At 42.1% G+C, this 25,506-nt stretch overlaps 1 protein-coding gene across 1 annotated transcript in view; it reads right to left on the bottom strand.

Moving 5' to 3' along the window:
* Positions 1-4,287: 4,287 nt before the first annotated feature.
* The window catches only part of ITPKA (inositol-trisphosphate 3-kinase A), a gene marked incomplete at its 5' end in the record, with an annotated part of 35,779 nt that continues 14,560 nt past the window's right edge, over positions 4,288-25,506 (bottom strand). Inside the window, 6 exons of the mRNA XM_082485324.1 lie at positions 4,288-4,612; positions 5,487-5,558; positions 6,681-6,782; positions 11,438-11,642; positions 13,357-13,570; positions 15,692-15,788. Of these exons, the coding sequence (XP_082341450.1) occupies positions 4,409-4,612; positions 5,487-5,558; positions 6,681-6,782; positions 11,438-11,642; positions 13,357-13,570; positions 15,692-15,788 (894 nt within the window). The 3' untranslated portion in view covers positions 4,288-4,408. The remainder of the gene's footprint in view (positions 4,613-5,486; positions 5,559-6,680; positions 6,783-11,437; positions 11,643-13,356; positions 13,571-15,691; positions 15,789-25,506) is intronic.

Genomic DNA, 25,506 nt, shown 5'->3' with positions numbered 1-25,506 from the left:
GGTTCCGGAGGGTTGACTCTTGTTCCCTGCTGCCACATAAAACCACCCTGCAAAACAGTTAACTGCTCTGAGTCTCCCAAGTGCCTTTTGATGCACAATTTTGTGGTATACTGTAGGCCATGAACGGAGATTTCTGAGACAGAGCTTACCTGGAAGGATGTTGTCAAGCTTTGTGTGGATCAGGTTCTAAAGCAAATGTAGGTTAGCTTCTAGATGTCTTAGAACTGGTTTTGTTTTAGGAGGTACTAGATGCTAAAGACTAGAAGCACAAGAAACACTGAAATAAATATTTTTTGTCCCTTCCCTAAGGAAATTCTTGAAGAAAAGATATTACTGTCCTGTGACTAAATCACAGTGGATGTCTTTTTTCCTCCAGTCTCATTTATTTAGTAGCATACACACTTCAGAGTAACAAACACTCAACCAATACAGTCAATGTCAAAAGTGACCACGGTCAGCATTGCATTGTAGTGTTCAGGACAGATGCACTGTGGATGATACAGGCCATTCCATCTCAGTACCTTAAGAATAACAAATAATAACAATAGCAATACAAAAAAAAAAAAAATAGCAAGAGCCCTCCGAGATACTTAAGGGTTTGGTCCAACTCCCATTGAAATCTTTCCCTATAATAGGAACTGGATCAGATGTTAGCTGAATTTCCCCCATGTAAAAAAAAGAGGGATTTAATTTTTACCACTTTGGTTAAATTTCATCCAAACTCATCCTTGTGGGGCCCCAACACCCATGATTTTTAAACTTAGCTGCTCTTTGTGCATTTCTTTCTATATTGCACCTTCCTCCAAAGAATCTCACAGCATCTTGCAAGCAATAATAAAGGACAGCCTCACACCATTCCTGTGAGGCAAGTAGGTACTATTCCCATCAGTAAAATGGGAACAAAACTGAGGCCTAGGATAGTTGTCCAAGGCCAAAAAAAAACAAGTCACTGACAAAGTTGAGGGAGAAGTCCTACTGCTAGATTCACACAGGAACACAGCAGCTACAGCAGTAAGCATTGCTGCATCTAACTAGTGAGTTTAAAGACCTCGGTGCCCAAGTCAGAGGTTAGCTGTTCAGCACCAAAGCGCCTCTGGGACAGCATGTCTTACCGTGCTGTGGAAACACGTGTGCTCTCAGTGTCTCCAGAGTGAGGCAATATCTCAGCAGAGGCATTAAAGAACTACATTCTGGACTTGTATGAGAACAAGTACCTTGGGTATCAGGCATCGGCTCTTCTGTGTTACATGCCTGTGCACAGGCATCATGGTGACCCTCTGGTAAATACAAGCTTATTCAAGGCAGCTTACCCCATAGTGAAAGGCAGCTATGCTGCTTCCTCACACTAGAACGTGAGTGTACACAGACAGGCACTCTGGGCCACCTGATGCGAATCAAGGTATATCTAACATACCCTGTGGTAGTTTGCTCATGAGCTTATATCCTCCAACCCCTTAGAGCTCCAGTGCTCAGTTGCAGTCCTGCACTTGCAATTTGCTAATGAAAAGCTGCCTCCTTTTCTCCTTTCCCATAACAACAGCAGAAGATTGTGGCTTCTTCCCTTCTAATCCCTTAGCAAGCCAAAAGGCCATTTCAAAACTAACTTGCTAGAACTACTTATCATCTAGAATGAGTTTCCAGACCAGGGTCTGCTATAGCAGTTGCTTTCTTTTTTCCCCCGACCTTTTCAACTACTGCAGAGGAATGGATCATTCTCCATGTTTTCCCCCAAGCCCATATACTGCAAACCAACCAGATGCTAGCAGCAATTGGTTCTTTTGGAGATACTGGTACCACATTGCTTCTAGTTCTCCTTTAGAAAGGGACAGTCATTCTAAAAGAAGTTTGTCTCAAATTCTCAACTGACATTTGAGCATCAACTTTTACCCTCTAAATCTCCCCTCTAGAAAATAAGTTGCACTGGTGCAAAAGATTCAAATATGTGAGAACAGAAGAAAGAAATTTAACTCTGAAGATTTATTAGGCAAACCACTAATGAATTCTATCACCTTAACAGTCTAATTTCTGACTTTTCTATTTTTTTTTTTTTTCACTATGGTAGGACTGCTTGCAATTGCAGTCTCATAGAAAATGTATTGTTATTAAAGTCCTCCCCTGTGAGACCTATTTACTTCCTATTCTCCTTAAGCACTGCTAATCGATGGCTTACCTGTTGGCTGCAGGAAAGGAGGAAAACTTTTTTTTTTTTTCCTCTAAATTGTATAAAATTCACCACAGATTAATTTGTCATCTCATAGCAGTTCTAAAGTTAGGAGGCATCTGGAATGATAATATCTGTGCTCGCTATTGAAGGCTCATCATCGCTTAAAGTGTAAACCCTCTGAAACATCTAAGGGGAAAATTCGTTAACATACTATTATGAAAATAAAACTGAGAGGGACTCTGGGAGGCCACAGAAGGAAGTCAGAATTTGCAGTGAACTGCAAAAATAATTATGAATTCAAACAACTTCTGGTTTAGGATGGAACATTCCCATATGTCATTACTTCCTACAGAATACCCATGCTATGGCGTCTAACTTTTCGGTCACAGCTGAGCTTGAATTTTTAATACTGGTGCTTTGTTTAGAGGTGATGAAAAAATCATTAAATCTGACTGATCTCTTAGTACAGTAGTGTGTTATCTTTTAGAAATTATTTTAGGCTGCTCAATTCTAATTACAAATGTTATAGATACATTTCATTCCAGACCTGGACTCTACAGTCTTTTTTTGCTCATGATCACAGTTATTATTGAAATAGCAGTTTCCCAAAGCATGGAGTCACCTTGATATATCCTAAAGTTCTCAGAATCTCTTCTGAACACAGGACACAGGCAAAAGACAGCAATTTCTGATCAATGTGCATTACAGCTTTAGATATTGAAAAGGGATTAACAATCAAATAGTAATATAAGTCTTGTCCTTGTTTTGAAAACTGCATCATCATGTTATTAATGTTAAAACCTGGAATGTGAGTGAACATGTGAATTCTGATAGTATTGATACTGCTAGTATTTAAAGAACTGTTCAAGGGACTAGAAGCAACCAACAGAGAAGGTATGTGAAGCCATTACAAGAAACCACTTCAGTCTTTCCTGATTTTACCCTGAACACTGTGAGTTTTCTGTGGCCGTGCCTGGGCCACAGCAAGAGAAGAACGAACCACAGATGGTCCCGCAATTCCAGATGAGGACCAGGGGTATACTGACATTCCTTCCCCCAAACTTCCCTGAGTTAACAGCCGATACCTTGGAGGAAGGATGCCTGAGAATTATCTCATCGTTAGTATAATGCTGTGAATGCAGAAACATTACCTTCCTGATTGTTGCTCCAATCTATACACTGACCTGGCAGCATCATATTGGGAACATGAAAATGGCCAAGAAGTCACATGCATTAGGAGTCAGTCAAACAGTGATCTTAGATCATGTTGGTTGCTGGCTACTAGTGCGAGCGTATGTGTGCACCTGTATAAGGGCTTTGTCTTTAAAAATAAAGCTTTTAAAAAAAAAAAAACAAAAAAAAACCAAAACAACAAACCCTTAGTTCCCTGGTCTGTGTGCGAAAGAGTCATTACTGATTTTCAGAACTGCAGTTCAGCTGCGAGAGGCCAAACTTGCCAAGCTAGGCACTTTTCCAACAGCCCGCCCAGTCTGAAAGTCAAATGTTTTGGGAGACAATAGGCTGCTATTCTCTCCCTAGAGTGTTTGTAATCTCCTGAGAGGCTACATAAAAGCAAAGGCTGTTCTTGGATAGAAGCGAATCGGGGCTAGGGTAGGGAAGAAGAGGAATGATCAACAGCAGTTACCACATCCAGCCACTACAAACTGCTGTCTCCCTTTACTCCAGGTTTCTTGTGAGTATCACCCATTTCCACCTTGTGCACACTGTAACACAATGCAGCAGAAGTTGTTGGTCCAACCTATAGTGTACAAAGGAGCAAGGAGACTTGGAATTAGGGGGAAAAAAAAAAACCACTCTTACTGGTTTCAAAACTATGCAGTTCCCTGAAAAATCGTTATTCCTACCCTGAATCCCCAAGCACTTGCTCTGGTTCACTAAGAGGTAATCTGGAGTCCCATCTGTTTGCCAGAAATCAAAATCATTCTGGTTTACCACGCAGATCTCGACTCATGCTGGTGTGATTCCTGAGTATGGAGATCTTCTTTCTCTGAGGACCAGTCTGAAGTTGGGCTGGTGCAATACAGACCAATCTGGAGTTGTTTAGGTTCATAGAGGGCCAATGCAAAGTCATTTTGATGACTAACTGCTGGGTTCTGGATGCAGCTCCCTCTGCACTGATGACCTCAGGAGTTTGGAGGGAGTTAAAGGTTTCCTTCTAACTGAGGGATCCCAGTAGAGCAGAAAGTTACAGAGCAGCCCTGCAAGTTTTGTGCCATTCTCAACTCATCTTTCAGTGATGCTTTCCAAGATGCCAATCAAATTGTCCAATCCCAACAAGTACCCATCCTCTCTGTTGCCTTCTTGCCAGGGGATCCTGTGATCCAGCGTCTGCCCATCAGGGAGAAGTGTGGTCTTTCCAAAATCAATCAGCCACACGTTGGCATTCCCAGTGCCATCATGTACAAAAAGTAGTGAACTTCCAACGACCTGGAAGACAGATTGAGACGACGTGGTTAAAAACATATCTTTAGGTCTCCCCCATCACTTAATGCTTCCCACTAAGATGACCTCCTCAGATGACCTCACCTGTGATCTAACAGACTTTTGGGCTGCACTTACACATCGACAATTTACATGCCAAATTTGCATAACCATGTCAATCAGTAACATATAAATGGGCCTGTATATGGAAAAAGAGACCCAGTAGACAAAGCAATTTTCCAGCTCACTTGGCAGCAGGTCTCAATTTGAGCAATTCAGTAAAAGCCAGTGACTACTTTCCAAGAATGACCATGACCCATGATTAACAAAAATACCTCTAGTGAGAAAAGTAAATTATCAAGGTAAAATAAAATGTCTGACCTCAAAAATCTTGAGCTGCAACAAGCAGAACTTACAATGCTAATGATGCCTTCTCCACAGCAAAGCATACAAGGAGAACATATAGAGCAGAATTATACAGTGTTTCAATGTAAATCCAGCATAACAAAGTCTTCATTGTCAAACTACAGCTGAATCCTACTGTAGCAAATGCAAGCTTCCACATTACCATTCCCCCATAAAGATTCCCACTGGAACACGCTGAGATTAGAGAAACCACAGGAAACTGGTACTAATAAACTATTCCCTGCAGTGGCCTAGAGCTGTAAGTGCTGGGATGCTAAAAAGATGGGAGGATTCCTTATTCCTCAACTGGTTTAATCTTCTGTATTGTTGTGATGGAGGCTTTGAGGTATCTGTGTTAACGTATACTAGTTTTCTTCTTCTACAAACTCCTTTCTACTAATACAGCAGGCTATTCTGAAGTACATCTGAATGACAAACAGCAATGCACCTCCACAGCATTTCACTCACTGCTCACCTCATGTCGCTTGAAGAAGTCTGAGGATTCAAGAATGATATGAATTTCCTGCAGACGCTTGAGGTATTTTTTCTGGAGGAAGAGGAGGAAAAAAAAAAACAAAAAACCACAAAAGAAGTAAAGAATGAATGAAAATACAAGAGTTTACAAGAGTCAATATAATGACAACATCATGTTAATTTTAGGCTAGGGGTCCTTCAAAACAATAGGTTCATCATTTGAAAGTCAATCTGAAAATACACTTCAACAGGCTTTCATAGTGAATTAACAGACTGGAGTTTCTCTGCTGCATGTGTTACACCAAGCACACTCATCTGTCTTGCTTTGGATGCAGTGAGATAGCATCTGGCTGCACGCTTTCTGCATCCCCTTTTTTTTTTTTCTTTTTAATAAAGAGAAAAAGTTTCAAGCAATTAAAAAACTTCCAGTTCTCTGCAGTGAAAAGGGAATGAAGTTGTGTTAGAGAGACAAGGAGCTCCAACCAAGCTGGGCTGAAGGATGGGAGGGGATTAAACAAAACAAAAAAAACCCACAACATAAAATCAAGGCCTAATGAGGAAAGCTGTACTGTACGTTCTTAATGCTGCTCTATGTTACCAAGCATGCTCCTCCTGGAGGGCTAATCTGTCTTCACAATGGCTTCTACACTGCAGCAAAACACTAGGGCATCCTCTGAAGTTCCAAACAGAAGAGACATGTTATGCTTTCTACCACATGCCTGCTGTGCTACCCGTGAAGCAGCACACAGGAATTGCTCTTCAAGGCTAGTCTCACATGTAGGAGCACAGCCAGCCACCAATCTCACTTCCTGCCCCCATGGTCTGGTTTTATCCTCTCCAAACTGAATTCCCAAATCACAAGTTTTCCTGCCAACACAATCCTTGCTTAGACACCGTCTAAGCATCTCTGATGCATCTAACACTCATGGTCAAAGCTGATGGCAAGCCATAAGTTAGCTTGACCAGTGTTTTGCTAGCCCAATTGAACTCATGGCAAGAGCTGCCTGAACTGGTCTCAGCCAACTACTTCTCACAGCCCAAGTCCCTATGTCCACTCCATCTGCTGAGAGGGACTGGAAGTCCAAACCATTTTCTTCCTTGATAGTTTCATTGATCTTCCTTGTACCAGAGGACAATCACCCTGAAGCAAGCTCTTTGGGTCAAAGATCAGTGAACCTGAAGAGTTCAGACTCACCAGAATAGTTGTGTTGCCCTCAATGAATTCCACAAAAACCTGTAGAACTTGCTCCTGTGTCTTCGTAGTTTTGAAGTTTGTGTTACACGTTCCATCCGCCTTCTGCACAAAAACGCACAAAGACAGAGATGATTTATACTACACACATATCATTCCCTTTATCAGTCAATCCTCTTGAACCACGAGCAGCTTAGCTCTTGCTCACCAGATGAAAGTGAGTAGTTGAACAGGAAGAGAGCAGATAAAACAAGCAAGAAGTGGAGAAAAGATACAAAAGCTGATTGGGTAACTTTAAATGGCACTTCATTTCCTGTTGAGTGCAGCTAAAAAAAAAAAAAAAAAAAAAAAAACAAAAAAACCCAACACCCTCATGGTATTACCAGCTTGCAGGAGGGTTTTCCCATGTGTCAGTACTAGCAGTGCAAAGTTCAATGGGGCAAACCACAGTGACCTCTTTGGTTGTCCTCTCATCTAGCTTGGTATAGTCAAATCCTGGCTGGGGGTGTAAGGGAACATTTTCAAACCCAATACTACTACTTTTTGTTTGTTTTGGTTTTTTTGTTGTTGTTGTTGTTTTTGTTTTTGTTTTTCAATGGGGAAATCAAAGAATTGTGGTTAAGATTCAGTTCCCAATATAACTTTGCACATTAATGTGACCCAAAATTCACAGAACAGAAAGCCAGTTGCAGCCAAGAACTACTCGGGACTTGCAATGGTGGGAGTGACACAAATGCTAGCAGTGACAAAGCAAGCGTGTGAATGTTGGCAAAGGACAGCACGTGCATGCTTGCATCCAACTGGGTCCTGGAGAAACTCAGAGTATTTTTGTGCTAGGGGTACGACTCAGTACAGTAGCACCCTGCTACTGAAAAACCAAGTCTTTTTATGTACTGGTAGTGACCAGTTTGTGCTTGTAGGGCTACAAGTAGGAGCAGTGCATGAACCAGAGGTATCTGTTCAGCATAGACTACATTAATATGCATTTCTCCATGAATGTGTCCCCGTTGCCTTAAGGGACACAAGTACAAGCTTTTAGGATGCACGCGTAAAACAGCTGGTAGCCTGTATCCATTAAAAGCCTGCAAGATTGTCAAACTGTATTCCTCTCCATCGTATCAGTCCAATGAAGTTCCTCATCTCCATTTTAAGAGTAAATCAACAGCTCATCAAAATGTGTTCCCTCACACATATTAAAAGTCAGTGCACCAAAACTGGGTAAATTCAGTTCCAGTCTCAGCAGGTGAAACACTATTTACTCCACAGCAAAACTCGGCCCTTAGTATATACACAAAAAAAATCTGGTAACGCTAAATTTCCAGATTTATCATGCAAGAGAATGAACTGACTGAATGGCAAAGGCATGCAGAACAGCCTCCCACCTACCAGCCCTTCTAGCAGCAGAATAAACAGAATTTTATTCCAAGGCTGTGGGCCAGATACAAGTGTGGCATGTCAGCCTGATGCGATGTGTAAGTTATGCAAGTGAAGTTCAGCAGGTAGGCAGTGAAAGTTAGGAGCCATCTGATCTGATGTATGATAATACTCAACAGCACATAGAAGTTTGGAATTTCGTCTGATGCCTCGTACCTCTTCACTGGAGTAAGGCTGTTTTAAAAATAATTTCTCCAGGTGCCCCAAATCCCAGAGCAAAGTCTGGAATAGCTGCTGTGTGTTCCCTTTTCATCCCTTTTAGTCTGGACAGACTAATTGCTTGCTTCCCTGTTGTTTAGAAACACTTTAATGATATTTTGCTCCTTTGCAGTGGTTGGCAGGAAATGCAACTGCTGCCTGACTTTACTTGCTGTAAACAACATTCAGATTTTGAATGGCACCATCCCTTGTATTCTATACCAGGTCCTTGCAACAACTCTGGAGGTACCTGATCCCCAGGATGCACTTGCTTGACTTGCTCCTTGAAGTCCTACCTTTGTCAGGGCCTCCACATACACTCCTGCACAGCAGAGCAGTTCATTGTACAGTACAGCTAGTAGGTCACTTGCAGCACTTCTCATTAGATGTGACAGTGACACAGCTGGCAGGAGGGCAGGTTTGGCTGCTCCATAAAAGTGCTACCTATCTTAACCTGTGTGGTCTTGCTCAGACTCCTCTGCAGAGTTCCTTTAACAGGCTCTGGGTTAAGGTCATCACCTAAACGGATTCACAAAGATCTATGAATCAAATCTGATGTCCTCCTGGAAAAATGGCTATCCCTGATCTACAGCTAAAGGAATGGTACCAAAGGAAGAATAACTTGCCAAATCGCACAGAGATTCGGTAACATAATGGGAAGCCAGAACTCCCGATTCTCAGCCCCATGCATCTCTGCTCTGCAAAACTATTAATGTTGTAGAGACGCTGTGATGCTTAGCCTTCAGACACCCCCTTCCAGAAAGCAAACCTGCATTCTGAATCTGGCAGGCACAAGAGACTGAGTGTCAGGTGCCAGCTGCAAGGAAACCCAATGGTTCCAACTATTTTTGATAAGAGGAAGAGGGACAAATCCTGTAAGTGAACCTGGCCTGATTTCAGAGATAGGGAAGCAAGGCAAGGAAAAGAGATGGATCAACCTAAAAAGAAAATGCACCCACTGATGGAGGAGTGCATATGGTGAACTAGATCTCATTTATTGGAAGCCACTTCACAGAAGGGTTTCTATGGTTTCTTACTCCAGCAGCCACAGGGCAGAAATATTTCTGAATGACCAAACCCCACATATCTGTTCAGCTAATTCCAGCAGTTATCAATGCACTCAGGGAGAACAACCCCTTTTTCCCATCAACCACTAGCTGGCACCACTGATCCTTATAGCTCTCCTCTCAAAATGCGGATCTCTGCAGCTCGGCTTTGCTTTTCTGCAAATATACAGAACTGGATGTACAGTTCAGCTACAGGGAAACAGTGTAGGGAGTGCTGACTAACTGTATTGCTTGAACAACGTGCTTTCCATCATCGTTTCTCCATGTGAAAAAATAAGATAATAAATACCTACGTCCCTCATAACAGCACAGGAAGACAGAGGTAATGTACTGCAGTACTCCAAAGCATTTCCTGTGCTTAGTAAAAGATTAAGTATTTGTGTCCCTCAACAGAGGGAAATATCATGCAGACTGTGTGCCATACTGCTCCTACCCACCTCTGATAACCAGCCAAACCACAAAGAACATGCCAGGAGGTTTTACTGGAGCTCCTCTGTGCTCCGTTAGTACAGTCAGTCTTCAGGACTAAACATAAATCTGTAAGTCTTCTACACTGACCAACTATCTTTCTAAGAACATAAGTAAAAGGTCTTAAGATCATCTAGGTTTCTGATGCCATTACACAGAGCATCCAAAGACTTAAGTGGTACAGGAATAAAACAGGTATCTTAATAACACCATTAGATGGCTAAAGGATGAGATAGGAAGTGTCTTGGCTGGACTGGAGCCAGATCATCTACCACCCAGACAGTTCCTGCATGAGGATGCCTGTGTCTAACAGCCAGGAGTGGGTGGCGCAGTGTACGAGGGGCCAGCACAGCATGAGCTGGAAGCCCTAGTTCCTGTATCACAGCAGGAGAACCCGTCAGTGAGGAAGGGAAAAGACAACACAGGGAAGCAGAGGAGAAAGGGGTGTTTAAAGAGCCTTCACTCATCAGCGTCACTCTCATTTATCCCTTTCTTCTTCTTATGTGCTTGAACTATGAAATGGAAGCAAAACTCATCCAGATTATAATTTACAGTGTCCTAACATACCTAAATTAAACGTATATGCTCCAGGAACATCCTGAAATCACACAGGGTAACCCATACTAACTTCTTCATAGCTGTCCCGTCATGGGCTTCGGTTAACAAGTACTCAGGGTGCGGGGGGGTTTGGGCAGCCCTCACCATGCTCTGTGCTGCTACAGGTACACCACTATCTAACCCCAAGTGAACGAGTTTAAGGCGAGCTGCAACAGGCCTATGCAAGCAGAAAGCACACTTCTGCATTCCAGCAAGTGTTAACGTGCAAGTAACCGAGTCAGGTGGCTGATATTCTGAGAGTAGGTCCTAATGGGTTTCTGGGCAGGTACCTGACATTGCCATGGGGCACAACAAATATAAAGAATTAAGGGGTAGGAAAGAAAGTTGCCAGGGTTCTTCCGTGGCTGTAAGGTAGTATCCTAGGAACGATATAGGGGCACAAACTTATCCATCAAGAACAGCAGGTGAACTTGGTTGATGGAGAAATTTTATTTTTGGTTTTGGCTTTATTGCAGCTCCATCTATACCAGATATTGCAATAAACTAAAAGGAAAAGGGGTTTCCTCAATCCCAAGAATATCTAAGCTAATGCTTTTAACATGCCTTGCAAATAAGCATAACTGGAACAAAAACACTTTACTGTGATTCACTTGGAATAAATATGTATCATTCCTGGGTAAAAAAAGTAATGTCATGGGCAGACGTGGTTACTTCTTAAATTCTGAATTCTTCCTTATAACAGTCTCGTTTTCATTGTACCTACTCTGTGTACCTGATTGGGTCCTTCCTGCAATGCCTCTGGGGTTGAACCAAGTGCAGCTGACGTGCGTTCGATGCTTAACTTCATTGACAGTACTCCTTTATAATTACTATGCATGCTTTAAAAACAAAATACGCTGAACTCTGTGGTTTTAATTACTGCATTTTCACATAGTCCTTTGGAAAACCTGGCTACTGATGTGCACGAACTTTTTGATTAATCAACAAATCAAACAAAGTTCGGTCTCCAAGAACAGGCAGAACTGAAGCTATTACCTTAATCCCTTCAATCCTGAAGCCCAGGTTGGCACTAGAGCTGATGGTTTCCCTCCATTGCATGTATCGGGGTTTGGTGACAGCATGCTGAGCATTTTCTTCAGCTGTGGGAGCAAGAGGATCCACTTCAATCATTTTCTTGTACATGTCCTTACGCAGCTTTGGTTTCTCACGGGCCTTAGTCAACTCCTCCTCCAGGTATGTCCTGAAAAAACATCGCATCCCAATAAAACTGTAAGGACTCCCCAAACATTTCTTTTTACAACTTATAACCCGGCCTCAAGAAATGTCAGCCAGGAAAGCGAGTGTTATCATCACCCCAGTTTTGCACATGGGGAAACTAAAGAACATGAACTAACAACTGCACAGGCATATTTAGTGAAACAGTTGCAGGAATCAGGAGTTGTGTCATTCACTTCTTGTTCCAACTATACCTTTACTTACCGTTACATGTTATCGTCACGTCCTGCTTACGGAATGGGAGAAAGCTGAATTCCTAGTGTGCCATGAAATAGAACTGTATTTTCAGAGGACAGTTAGGAGAGATCACTTACAGTGAAATCAAAAGCAATTAGGGCTGCTGAAGGCTTACGGTCTTCTCTTTCCTCAAAAAAGCTTAACATCAGTCATGTGTGATTTTTTTAGGCCTCAGAAGGCAATATTTTACTTAATGCATCAGACAGTGAAAGACAGAATCCCTCTTCATATAGTAAAAATGAAAGAGTAAAGCAGATTATCTGAGCAGCTCCAAACCAGAAAAGGTAACTACGAACAAGAAGGTGAAGGGTGACAAACTTTCCGCATTTTGCTGTTATCACTCAACCTGTTAATCTGGTAACCATTAGAAGGGCACTATCCATGTTCTCTACATTCCACTGGACTCTCAGGGCTTGTCCCTCTCCACAAAGCTTGCACTTTGTCAGGCGCCTGGAGCATACTTCCTTCATCACAGTGGAATAAACCAGGCTGGTGTTTAGGAGATACTGTCACTCATTACCAGAATGTCACCTACTTTGAGTAAAATATGTACTGCTGCAAATCCTTCTCCTCTTTCTTCTGGGCATACGAATACTACACATTTCTGCTCTGATTTAGCTGACAATTCATTTAAGATTCTGCATCTATTTGAAAAGGCTTGTCTGCGCTCCTCGAAGTTGAATAACTCATTTATGACAATAACTCTTGAGCATCTGAGCTGGCAGCCAAAAGATTACTATGACAGTTCATACCCCTCTGTACTGTTACTCCAGGCTCTCAACAGATTCCTTACCTATTTGTTATGCTTAGATAACATTGTTGAGGCTTTCCTCTTAATCACAGACAAGAAAAGGAAAAGAAAGTGAGAATCTGGAGAACAAGGTGATAGCATCATGGAGACGTCAAGAGTAGGGAAAAACACAGGTCAGTCCTGAGCAGATGGTCAAGTATTTTCTTTTCTGTAAAGATCAATACCAGTGAAGACTCATTCAGGCATTGGAAATGAGCTTTCACACTGCTATTCAGTCACCCACATTTGGAGATGGGAATTTTACTCTTCGTGGTGTTTTTTGAATCACTGCATACACAAAGATCAAATAAACTGGCAGTGAATGAATCGTGTAAGTTTTTTACCATGTATTATCAGGCCACTGCAGAAAAACTTTGTCTTAAATCACCCATGAAAATATCTTGATGTGGATAGTTTTTGAGGCTATAGATCAGTCAGAGATCAGTCAGTTTACAGAATCCATGTACAATCAGGCAACAAGGGGACATACTCTCCTCAGGCTCTCCAAGGCAATTGCCAAACCACTGAATCCCAAGGCTCCAAAAATGTTACCAAACTTCTCCAGACAGAGCATGACCACATCCATCCCCCTTCACCCACTTCCTTCAAATGCATTTGGGTTAGAAAGCACTTTCTCTTTCAGGTACCCCACCTGATCCCCATCTTGCAGTCCATCACACAAGGCCCTTCAAAATCAGTAAGCAAGTCATCCAGCTGAATGTAGCTCTCGCCATCTCTCTCCACCACACCATGGAAGCAAGGGACACAGGAGCGTAGCGGGTCTTTCATCAATCGCTCAAAACACTCCTTTTCATTCTCTGAGAAGCGTTTGAGAATCTTCCCACTATCAGCTGCCTTGAAACTCCCTAAAAAAGAAAATCAAACACATGCTGATGAGACTGACCCACAAAAAAGAAAAACACCTTCCCCCACTACTCCAGCTTCATCTACACATCACCAGTTAAAGGTTTCCCCTGAGCAGAAAAGATAACATGCTTTTCATAAAAAATAAACCACCCAGGACAAACACAGCCATGGGCAGTGAAAGTCCGTTTGGATACATTCCCACATCAGAATTTATAGCTTTAAGGAGTGCAGCTGCTCCAGGCCACCGTTGTTTGTTTTTCTTTCCATGCTAAACTCTTTGTTAGGATATCAAACACTACTATACTTATCAAAATGCACAGGAAGAAGCCACGAGCTAGAATTCATTAATCCTCTGACAGGCTATTTTAAAGCTGCATAACACTGCCAGTGTTGGCTTTGTCCTTAATCCTCACATAGGGTATACCTGCTGAGTGTGTACATACTGAGGCAGTATGGTCAATCAGTGATTGTTAAACAGCCACCAACAGGCCAGGAGCCAAGCACTGCCCTTTCTACACATACATGCTGTCACTGCGCATGCATGTACCTCCAGGTACTGCCTCTTCTCCCAAGCCCTGCTAATCTGCATGTACAGCCTGCAGTGCAATTGTCTTTTTACAACCCAGTGTCGGAATGGTACCCAGTACAAATGACAGTCTGCATAGGCCCAGATTGGCAGTAATTAGACTCCAGCTGCAGAAGTCACTCTCCTGTCCTGCAACCTGCCAACAATGTCTGAGGAAAGTACAGGTTTCATTCAAAGGTACCCTTTAATCTACATGACATAAAATAAGCACCAAAGTAGGAGCCTCATTATTCCTGGGGCTAACCCTCAACTTTTATCACAGCAGGATCCTTCAGCCATTGCAAACTGGTTCTTCTCTGACAAATCCTATAACTGGCACTGCCTCAGCACAACGGTAATTGCCCAGGTTTTAGTTTAGAAAGAACTTGTCATATCAGAGAACAACTGCAAAAAGGATGGACTAAATGCAACCACAGAAAAATATCTAAAGCAAAGTGGAGCAGTAGCTCTCCTTATCTTCTAGTAACCTCTTAACACTACTCTTCCACCCTACTACACAAGCCTCCAGAAGAGTTGCAATTAAGTGACCAGTGAGTGCATCACTCCACACATATCAAGCCAATTCCCCACACACTGTGATAAGAACTGCAATAAGACTGGGTCATCTTGGCACTCTGTGTGACAAGTCAGCCCCACCAACACCACTAAGCAAAGTGTAGCTACTCCATTTCTAGGACTAAATAAATTTCTCTGCACAGCTTTGAAGTGCATCATATTAGTGCATTAGCATATAAAGAGGTGGTTCAGGTACTGCATTAAAGCACGATGTGGCGTAGGTGCCTGCCCACATGTGTACTAATAAACCCTGCACTAGCACTTTAGGAACAGGGGCTGCATAGGAATTAAATGAAGCACAAGAGAAGCAAACCTGATTACTTTTCTTTGTTGGGTTTTTTTTTTGTCTTACCAATGAAACAAAGCCTACATTAGGAGCACACTTACCAACTTCCACAGACACAAACTAGAACCAGCAGATTGAGCTGCTCCTTGCACCCATACAGTGAACAATGACAGACTCGCAGTGCAAACACCTGGTCAGCAAGTAAATTTTCACCAGATTTGTTTTCCACCCAAAGGCTTACGTTCAGATGAGGGGTTTGGGGCTGGTATTAGAAACACTGTCCTTGCCAAGGCTGAGGCGCATACAGCAATCCTTCGCACTAGGGAAGTAACATATTGACTACTCAGTCAAGAAAGATGATCCCCTACCACAACCAACAGCAGCAGATGGACTACGGCTTCAACTTCCCGGTCCCTCTTGTTTCCCTCTAACATGTATTTTACATATGACCTTAGAAGGAGGCATCAGGAGTCTGGCTCTTCCCCAGAAGCTGACCGTTGCTTCCTTGTTCATCTTATTATTCAGGTATATCACTCCCCCTTCCCTATCCTCACCACAACTGAAGGAAAGATGTTCTAGTGCCTGCTTCCTTTTACCTGAAGGAAGGAAACAGAGAAACACTAACACACTGTTTTCCTTGCTGCTGCCATCCCCACTCCAGAGACAAACACATTGAAGATATCCATATCTCACCTGTATGCCCAGCCAGCTGCACCCATGAGTAGCGTTTCTTGAAGGGGCTGATGACTGGTAAGTTAACCATGGTTTTAATTGTATGCCATGCCTTTTTCTGGAATACAAAGAAAAGAAAAAAAAAATTAAGTTGGGCAAAAGCTGAAATCCTAACATGACACAAATCTACCACATAGCTTCATGCACGTTAAATTGTTTCTCACTAATTTGTAAGTGCTCAAAGGTGGAACCACAAAACAGACACTATGATCATCACTGGAAAAATATGCACATAAAACAAAGAATGGACAAATACTTAAATATAATGCTCTACCATCCACAAAAAAGCTGCATGCAAGAAATTTAAAAAAAAAAAAAAATTGTCATACTGCATGTCACAGGCCTGTTCTCAGCCACACCTGACCCTCTCTGTGTCTGAGTCATGCAGTATGCAGAAAGCAAATGCTGAACACACACTTACGCACATTTAAGTTTCCATGAGACACGAACATAAGCTGTTTGCCACTGTCAGCAATACTTCCTTTCCCAGAGAACTTCAGCATCACCTCATGATTAACTGCTTTCTCCGAGCCAGCAGGTGAGTCTTACTGTGACAGATGCACAGAAAATGCATCTCTAGTCAGACACAGAGGACACCGAGGTCTCTTGGCACCCATTGACAGTGTGCTGTAGAATCTACTCCAGGTCACAGATTTTCCTGCTCCCTCCCCTCTTTCCCAATCTTGTTACTTTTTAACAAAGCTGGGCATTGCTCTGGCCACCTTTGGCTGCCGCACAGTGCAGCTGTCTGGATACCGCTGCAGGCAGACAGGGAAACAGAACAGCTGCTGAGTGCTCTGTCACAAAGGCAGAAAGGGGGGGGGAAAAAAAAAAAAAAAAAAAAAAAAAAGAGGAAAAAAGTAGAAAGTGAAAAAGTCTCATGCTCTGGAACTGAAACCCAGCCCGCTGGCATTCATGTTACACTCCGATCCCAATGTGCTTTACAAACAAGGACAGCAGGCTCATTGTTTCTGTCACTAGGATGTGATACCCTGCTGGAGAAGAAAACGGAGCTGCACAATACCTGTGGACAACAATTTAGTGCTGAGGGCTTTTTGCTGAGATCAAGTAGAGTTTGAGATTAGGCTGCGTTTACAGAAGTGCTTATCAACGGCCTAACGGGGATTCACCAAAATCAATCGGAAACATTGATTTCACTGAAAACTAGTTTAGGTCATTGCTCAACACCTGAAATATCCACCTTCAAAACAACCATGTCTTCTCTAGCAGGGATATTGATCTGGCAATATAGGTGCTTAGGACACCTGTTTTTTATTGTCTTCTACACTATACTTCTATAGAAGTGAAAAATACAAAAAGTGAAATTGCAGACAATGATACACAGGCAAAATGTTGCTCTCTATATCACACTCTAACCTGGCAATCCTGCCCCAAACTTGTTCACTTACACCACACTTCTTGTAAGATATCCTCTAGCAACGATGGTCACTGCGTGAGGTTAAAACCCAGTGGCTATCTTAGAATGTATATGTGAACATACATATGCAAGTGATCTTTCTTTTAAGGATTTGTCTTCACAATAAAGTTTTAAGTTGTGCTGCAAATTAAACTGATGTAACAATACAATCACCGTATGAACATACTTATTCTGAAATAAGATTGCTTCTTCCTATCTAACTTACTTTGGTTTTGTATGCAGGTCAAGCTGAAATGAAGTCACTCTCGATCTAAGCGCCCCACGCAGCAGTAATACTTTTGAAAACATAGCATGCCAGTGAGAGCAAGCATCCAAAGAAAATCCTGGATGTTTGAGAATCATGAAGACTCAGGTGCACCTACTGCAACTCCACAGGTGTTACTAGCTCTACCTAACTCAAGTTTCATAAATACTTTCTGGAGGTTTAAATGACCCTTTCATATTCTATATTATTTGGATTTCATGTTCTATATTATTTGCTTTAAGTCATTCCAAACTGCAGCCCTGCAGTGCTAAACAGCAACTTGACTCTATCACAGATCTAGCTGCTGTTTAGTGAGGATGACACTCTTGTATGCCACTTATAAATGTCCATAGCCTCCTTCTGGAGGATATAGCCCTTGTAACTATTGCTATTCAATTAGCAAAGATAAATCTAGCAAATAGACTATACAAAAGTAATTTAACTGATAGTAAAAGCCCTTCAGTCTACTCTGCTGTTTCTACTCAAGAGGGCACAGCTTTAAGTTATTTAAAGAACAGTTGAAAGTAAACATCATTCTGAATTGGTGACCCCTTTGAATGTATCTCCTGCCAAACGTTTAGTTTTTGAAGATTCCAGCCCAGTTTTCAGGGTAACACTGCTTTTTTCCCTATCCCTTAATCAGAAATCAGCATTGCTCCATAGCTCTCCCATAAAGATCCTATACTTATCATAATGTCCCACTCCTAACAAACTGCATCTTGTCTCCCAATGACTTATACTGCTACCTCCAGAAGCGATGAGAAGCTCAAGTTTTTAAGGAACGCACATCAACTGTCAATGCAACACCACGCTCCAGTGGCGTTCCCACCTCCTCCCTCCCACCTAGCCCTAAGAAGCTGCAGCTTTTCTTTGTACTGTGGGTGTGAAGGAGAGACAATGGGCCAAATTCAGCCCCAGCTCAAGTGGACTTTGGCTGCTTAAGTTACAGCTGCCTTGGATGACTATGTTTAAGCTACTCATCCAATAAGCAGATGTCCTGGTTTGAGAACACTGACAATAGTTAACTTTTTTTTTTTTAAATAATCTCTTCGCAACCCTTTTTCCCCCCCTTCAAGACAGGGAAAGCATGAAGCTCAAGCTAGGAGGGAAAGGATTGCTTCCAGACCCATCCCGTGGGGCATGCTGCCATTGGCAGGGGTTCAGCAGTTGTACTTTCCTCTACTGCAACTTCCAGGCTCCCAACTCACTCAACCCAGGATGCAAATTGCCAGGATGCAAACAGGGCTGCATGCTGTTGGAGCAGTGGTGTGAGTGGGAAGATGAAAACTTTGTGTGCCTGCTGTGGGAGGAATCTTTCTCACTTCTATTTCTAAAGCAAGATCTCTACCTCTTAACAAAGCAATGGTACTATATGCTTTTCAAATCACTGCTTTATGCTGCAATGGCAAGGAGGACTGCTACCACTGCCCATCTGTATTTGCAGTCGGTATCTCCCTCAGTCCCTATTTCTTCTAGATTCCTGCTCAGTCTTCCTTGATCTTTTGCTCTGCCTGTGTTTCTCCAAGCCCTCATTTCTTCTAGATTCCCAATCAGTGTATGCTATTCATATATATTCAGGGAAAACTCATATCTCTGTATCAGGATTGCCTGAATCAGATACCCTTGACATCACCAATGCTGTTTTATATGCCTCTTGAGATCAATATAACTCAAGAGAAGAAAAAGGAAACCATTCCAAAAGGGTCAAGAGGCAAACACGAGGAATAGTAACATTCTTAGATTCAGCATATGAGTTACTCAATGTTAACTGTAACTGATACGCTATATATATATATGTCTCCCTAAGCAGCAAGAGGTGTGGGATGCTAAAGGGGGAAAAGCTAGTTTCCTGCCAACAGGTCAGCTTGTGTGACAGGCTGTACCACTGGAACTATGTCCCTGGTAGCAAATGAACAAAAGTTTGGGGAAGAGAATGGGAGAACCGATTCCTGCAATACAGCCACAATGTATGCAAAGATTGTGGTTTCGTATGTGACATTGATTTGTGTTATCTGGATTACTCCTTTGAATCACTCTTCTGAATTTGAAGCACCGCACTGAAGGGAAGCATACATCCATGCAGCAGATGTGGCAGACTTGCTCTGTGTTAGCACTGGCACAGGCAGGCAAGACGCTGGCCAGTCAACCCTGGATACAGGTAGCTGTTGCCATTGTGCCTATCCATTAAGAAACAGAAAAGGTGAGCAGCAACCGAGAACCACTGGTTTCTGTGAGCACAGCTTTCTCCAGCCTTTTCTCATGATCGAGAACACAAATTCATACATTACTAGTATGTAGAAGCACAGCCATGATGATCCTGCCCAAATATGCCAGTAGGACTTGGCTGAGGAAAACCCACCAAACTCATTGGGAGGCATTTCATCCATTTTAGGGGGTTTTGGCTCAGGCCTGCCTCACTGTCCCTAAGAATTAATCCACAGGAACTAATTGGCGTTCCTGAAACCCTCCCAGCATTTCAGGACAAGGGCTATAACATCCTAATAGCCAAACTCACTGAACAGATTAGCGCAGACTCCCTGAACTGGGTGGAGGTTTCTTTCCGTTGCTGCTGCTGGTGTTTTACAGGCGGTATAGAAAAACTGAATTCTCTCTCTGAGCATATGCTGAATTCCTCAGGGACAGATGAGCCACTCTGACTCCTAAGGGCAAGGGGGGATAGGCACCTGAAGCCTCCTCTGCTGTTCTGTGGAAGAGGAAATAAAATCCCTCCCTCATTTAAGGGTAAAAGATCTCTGTTCTGTGAACACCTTAAACACACGTAACTACCCTCAGACAAGCAGGCAACATACACAGGAATTTGCTTTACTTAGGACTCAGTTCTGCAATTACAATAACTTAGAACACCAATCACATCTAAACTAGTAAGTACCAGGGGAGGGAAGGGAATAAGAAAAAACTTTTCTTCAGAAAAAACACACCTACCAGTTTTAATAATCCTAGAATGTTACTTGAAACTATCATGAGTTAAAGAACAAAAAGACATTGAAATGTAACATAAATCAAGAGGGTCACTAAAAAAGTTCATTTTTCCATCAGCAGCAGTGTGGAGGAGCAGTTTCTTGCCTGAGCTGGTAAATTTTCATGGAAATTCTGCTAGACTATAGTAAACAATGACCCTTGAATCCTTTTTCCAGGAAAGTTTCAGCAGTTTCTTTATCCAAGACCCTGTTGTCTTTTTTTTTGTGCACTAGTACAAAGCCTACGCAAGCCTACAGAGAGCTATTATGACAGCAAGAAACAAAAGGATAGTGAGAAATGTCTTTGTAATTTTTTTTTCCCCCCAAAAGGCTTTAAGAAAGAGTACTTAATTGTCAGTCATCATAATCTACTGTTCTCTTAAAGTCTTTACATCACTTAGGCTAAATTCTGCCACTCTGGGACATGGGGGTTGAAATCTGATCCGTATTGCTGGATGCCACTGCCTACTCAGTGTCTCACTAACTCCTAGAATGAACAAGGTTCCTCCACAGGGACTTGCAAGGAGTACAGAAAACTATAATTATCAAAAAGTTACTACATGTGTTTCAAAATAATTCCATAAGAGCCATGTGCCCAAAATGCAAAAGCACTGAGCAATACCTTGCCTGGCAATCTCAGACAACACAGTGCAAATAAGCAAGCATGGGAGAAGGTAATGGGTGTTGGCCTCTTTCCGGACACAGTAACCGTAACAATAGTGACTGCAAAAGTGACACCTGGGAACCCATCGGACCATTTGCTGGAACTGCCTTCCATGAGGAGCCCCTAAGCTAACACTAATCATTACCAAACTGGGTATCAGTTATGACTTGTCCATGCACTGTATTAGTCATTCTCCAGTGGCTCACCTTTCTGCTGTGATTCCCCCCGCCCCCCCTTCTTCTCTTCCTTCTTCCTTCCTGGGTCACACACTAGCACCCACATTACTTTCTTTGAGCGACACAACAAATACTCATAAGGTCCCTTAAGATTATTCACAGACCTGTTGTAAGTATCAGTGTGAGCAGATGGTAGTCTAGTCCTGCAAATAGTTCTCTGTTGTTCCTTCTAAACTCTGTGTATGTTTTAAAGTTTTATTATCGTTTCAGTTTTACTTTTTATAGTATATACATTTACTTAACTCAATAAAATGGTTTTAAAACCCTATGAGTTAATTTTATCTACAAAATCCTTGACTGTTTTATTTACCTTAGTTAATTAAAACTGAAATAAATCAGCTTGAAAGGCAGTTTGTTTTCTTAATCCTGTACACCGTTTTACTCAATTCCTTAATTCAATTTGGAAAATGAAATTAACATACTCACATTTGTTCGCCATTTTCAGTATTATTTGTCACTTTTTTTAATTGGCTTTGACCTGACATACTGAACCCGCACTTACAAAGAACTTAAATGTAGGTCCAAAGCTACTAACCATATTATTTTGATGAACTAAGCCTAGCCAGAACAAAACTTGGCTTTCACCTGTCTCGATACACCCACTACCTGCCGTTACCATAAAAAGCTTCCATAAGAAATCATTTTGAGCGGACCACAACCAAGACAATTACTAGCTTAATTTAATTACCCTGTGATTAGATATGCTTCTCTCTTTGTGCAAATGTAATCAATAACTACAGTACTATAATAACAACCTATTAACAAAAAAATCACAAACACTTTAACAAAGAATCTACTGCTTTGTCATAATCAAAATATTCTACCAAGACAAGTTGTTATCAGTGTAACTTCCCCCAAGCCAATGAGTTTTCCATAGGTACAGCTTTACAGCAGCCAGCTTGAAAGGTTATTAGGGATTTCATTTTTTCAAGGAAGTGCAGCTCTGGGACAGCCAGCCATATGGCTTCACCTCTTGCAGAGATCTAGGGATTTGAGTGATGTTATATAAAAAAATAAAAGTTTAAAAGATAGTGAGAGTTGCTGAGCAACATGGTATCTTTCCGGTTACAGTCACAGAATTTGCCTACTGAGAGATTCTGGTTTTGAGTTCTTTCAGTTTGAGGCTTAGTGTAGTTGCCTTTGCAAACCTGAAAGAGATAGGCAGTTGACTTGGTCAGATCCAGATCCTGGAAAAGCAGATATTTTTATGGCCAATATAAGCAAATTATAATTATCCTTGCATTTTTTTTAATAATATATACACATACATACATGCACATTTTTTAAATATCTAAAGTATCTAATAAAAGCTTTCCATTGCAGTTGATCAAATTTTCGTGACTTCCCCCCCCTCAATTGTCCAGACTATAACAACTCCTAGGCTTGGGATCATTTAGTATTTGAAGAAACTTAGAAGACCTAACAAGGCATCGTACTGCAATGGAGAAAGTGAGGCACATATGTCATTTTTCCCTTATTTATTGGGAGAAATATAACTTAAATATCCACAAAGGCTCTGCGTAGGGAAGTAAGGTACAAGATTTTCCATAGCTAAAACAAAAATACCCCAAATAACAAAAAAAACCCTGAAATTCTCATATAAGGCACTTACTTTATACTTTCAGCAGCCAGTTTCTGTGCTTTTGCCCCTTATTAAAAGTTTCTGGAATCCTCAAACTAAGGAGATTCTTGCTGCCAAGTCTACTACCCACTTGGCTGAATCAGACATGAATCACAAATCAAGACAAAGATCTCAATGGGTGGGAGGTGAAAGAGCAAGTCAACATGAAGAATGCTCCCCAAGCAAGATCCGACAGGAGTATGTGAGCAAACACTCACACAAACCTTTATAACTAAGTTTCTGAGCGCAACACTTGATTCAGCTCCCAAGACAGGGTGAGGCTCTTACAGCAACTGACTTAGCCCCGTTATTACCACATTTCAGCTTCTCTTGTCTCCGGGCAGTAAACAGGTTCCTGATGCACTAGTCCGCACAGTAGTGATTGTTGATTACTAGACAAAAAGGTATTTAGGGCCAGAATCAAAATATTGCTCTATAATAACTTACATCAACAGATAGCCCAGCCCAGAGTCTGGAGATCTGAGTGCCTGCTTTAAAAATCTGTGCCCTGACCCTATATGCAACAGCATCGTTCTTCAGACTGTCAGAGGTGCTATGCCAACAAACATCAACGGATGATTTGTCCAAATCACTGCAATTGGCCTTCTGCCGGGGCAGCGGTGTAACTTCAAATGCTGTCAGCTGTCACCCAAGGAACACAAACAGTGTAGCCGTGTCCCTGATCAAGAAAATCACTGAGCAATCTCCATGTGCCAGACACCCCGGGAGCCTTGACCATCCTTGTATCTGCTTCAGTTCCCAAGGGAACTCTCACTCACTGCTTTGTCACACCATTGATCTTCCTATGGTATATGAGTGCCAGCTGGAGCTGTAAGACTGATGATCAACAGCAAGGGAGAATGCAGGCTCCTAAAGAACGGCAGTTTGCATGCTACACCAGCAACTTCCTGATCAGCACCTCTCATCAGACTGCCAGCCAAACTGTGACTACACCTTCATCTCTCCCTCCCTCTCTTTCACCATCCAGCCTCCAAGGCTTTGAGAAGAAACGGTGCTCTCAGCCTGTACTTAGCCCTTGATGCTTCCGGTTTTGCACTCATCCATGGGTGAGAGCCACAGCTGCTCAACCCGCGTTTAGCAGGTGTATCCTCTGACTGTAGGGTTTTCGTTTCCTGTTTGTACCACACTCACGATGGGCCGGGCTAAACCTTCAGAGCCATGAGAAACACTTAATGCAATAAGCAGAAACAAAGCTGCAAGTCAGAAGCTTCAGGTTCCTGTGTTTTCTCCTCTGTCACACCTCGCCATGCAGTGAGATGCATGCATTCTTTGGCTCGCTGCTTTTAGGATATGTGGTAAGCTTGTTGGATATTCTCTATGCCTAGACTAAAGGAAGAAGTGAAGAAAAGAGAAACGGATAGTCGGCATCGGACTGAATTACTCGGAGCTCAAAATCCCACATCCCACTCCACAGTTGGATCCTACTTGTAATTCCAGGAGCAGTCCCGCTCCAGAGCAAAATGAAGTGCGAAGAAGTGAAAGTACTGCTTGCCTTTCTGTAACCAGCATCAAGAGCTGCAGTCTGCTGACTATTCTGCAGGAATCAACGTTGGCATGTTGCTTCTGATCATTCTCAAGTGAAATATCTACAATCTTTATGTCATTCCTAGGCCAAAAGCCAAAATAGTAAATGAATTAGATAGCTTTAAAGTTGCACTGTCATGAGGGCTTCCTTCACTTTTCTCACTGAGATGTTGTAAAAGCCAATACTGTTGACTGAGAGACAGATTTCATTAAAATAAGAATCAACGTTTTCTGATCTAAGGGATACTGAAATGTCTACTTATGATAGCAGGCTTTAAACATGGCCATTATCTCTACCTTTGCAGCTTGTGTTCTGCTGTGAAAGACACCAGTTCCCTGACAGCACAGAGCTTTGCCACCTGTCCCTACCGAACTTAGGAAAACTGAACCAAAGAGGTTCTGGCCCTACTAGGCTTCTGCCAGAACGTCAGGCTTGCTGGAAACGGAAATGTTATTGTCCAAGTAAATGGAAAGTTCCTCACTATAGGAAAGTTGACTCACTTTCAGAGCCCAGACATTTGAGATTTATCCAGGCTGTCCATCACCCAAAACAATTTTGTGGTAAATCAAACATCACTTTAGCAGATGGTGTAGCAGAAGGAAAGAAATCTTTCTTAACCTCCAAAACAACTGCAGTTTAAGTCTTCAGAAACTTCCTATGCCACAGTTTGGCAATTTGAGAATTTTCTGTCCATCCTCCATCTATCCTCTGCTTGCCATGGGTCACCAGTCATGAGAAAAGAACACCCAGAAAGACAATACTCTTCAGATGTAAAAATGAGCCTAACACCCTATTAGATAGGACACAGAATTACCAGTTCCACACAGGATGAGTATTTGGGAATACTGAAAACCCAAACACAACCACATTTCTCTATACATAGACCAATAAATAGGTTCAGCCTAAAACATAAGCATAATTTGTTATGGCACAAACATGTCATTTGTGAACTGTGTATGACCTCAAATCCAAAGTACTACAAGAAGAAGTGCCAATCCATTTGAATCAGGTGTGGTTTCTGCCTAACATCAAGAGAGACTGCGTTCTGG

Source organism: Vanellus vanellus (assembly GCF_965231255.1).
Source record: "Vanellus vanellus genome assembly, chromosome: 6".
Taxonomy (NCBI): domain Eukaryota; kingdom Metazoa; phylum Chordata; class Aves; order Charadriiformes; family Charadriidae; genus Vanellus; species Vanellus vanellus.
Note: the sequence above shows the minus strand (reverse complement) of the source record. Positions and strands in the feature narration are given on the sequence as shown.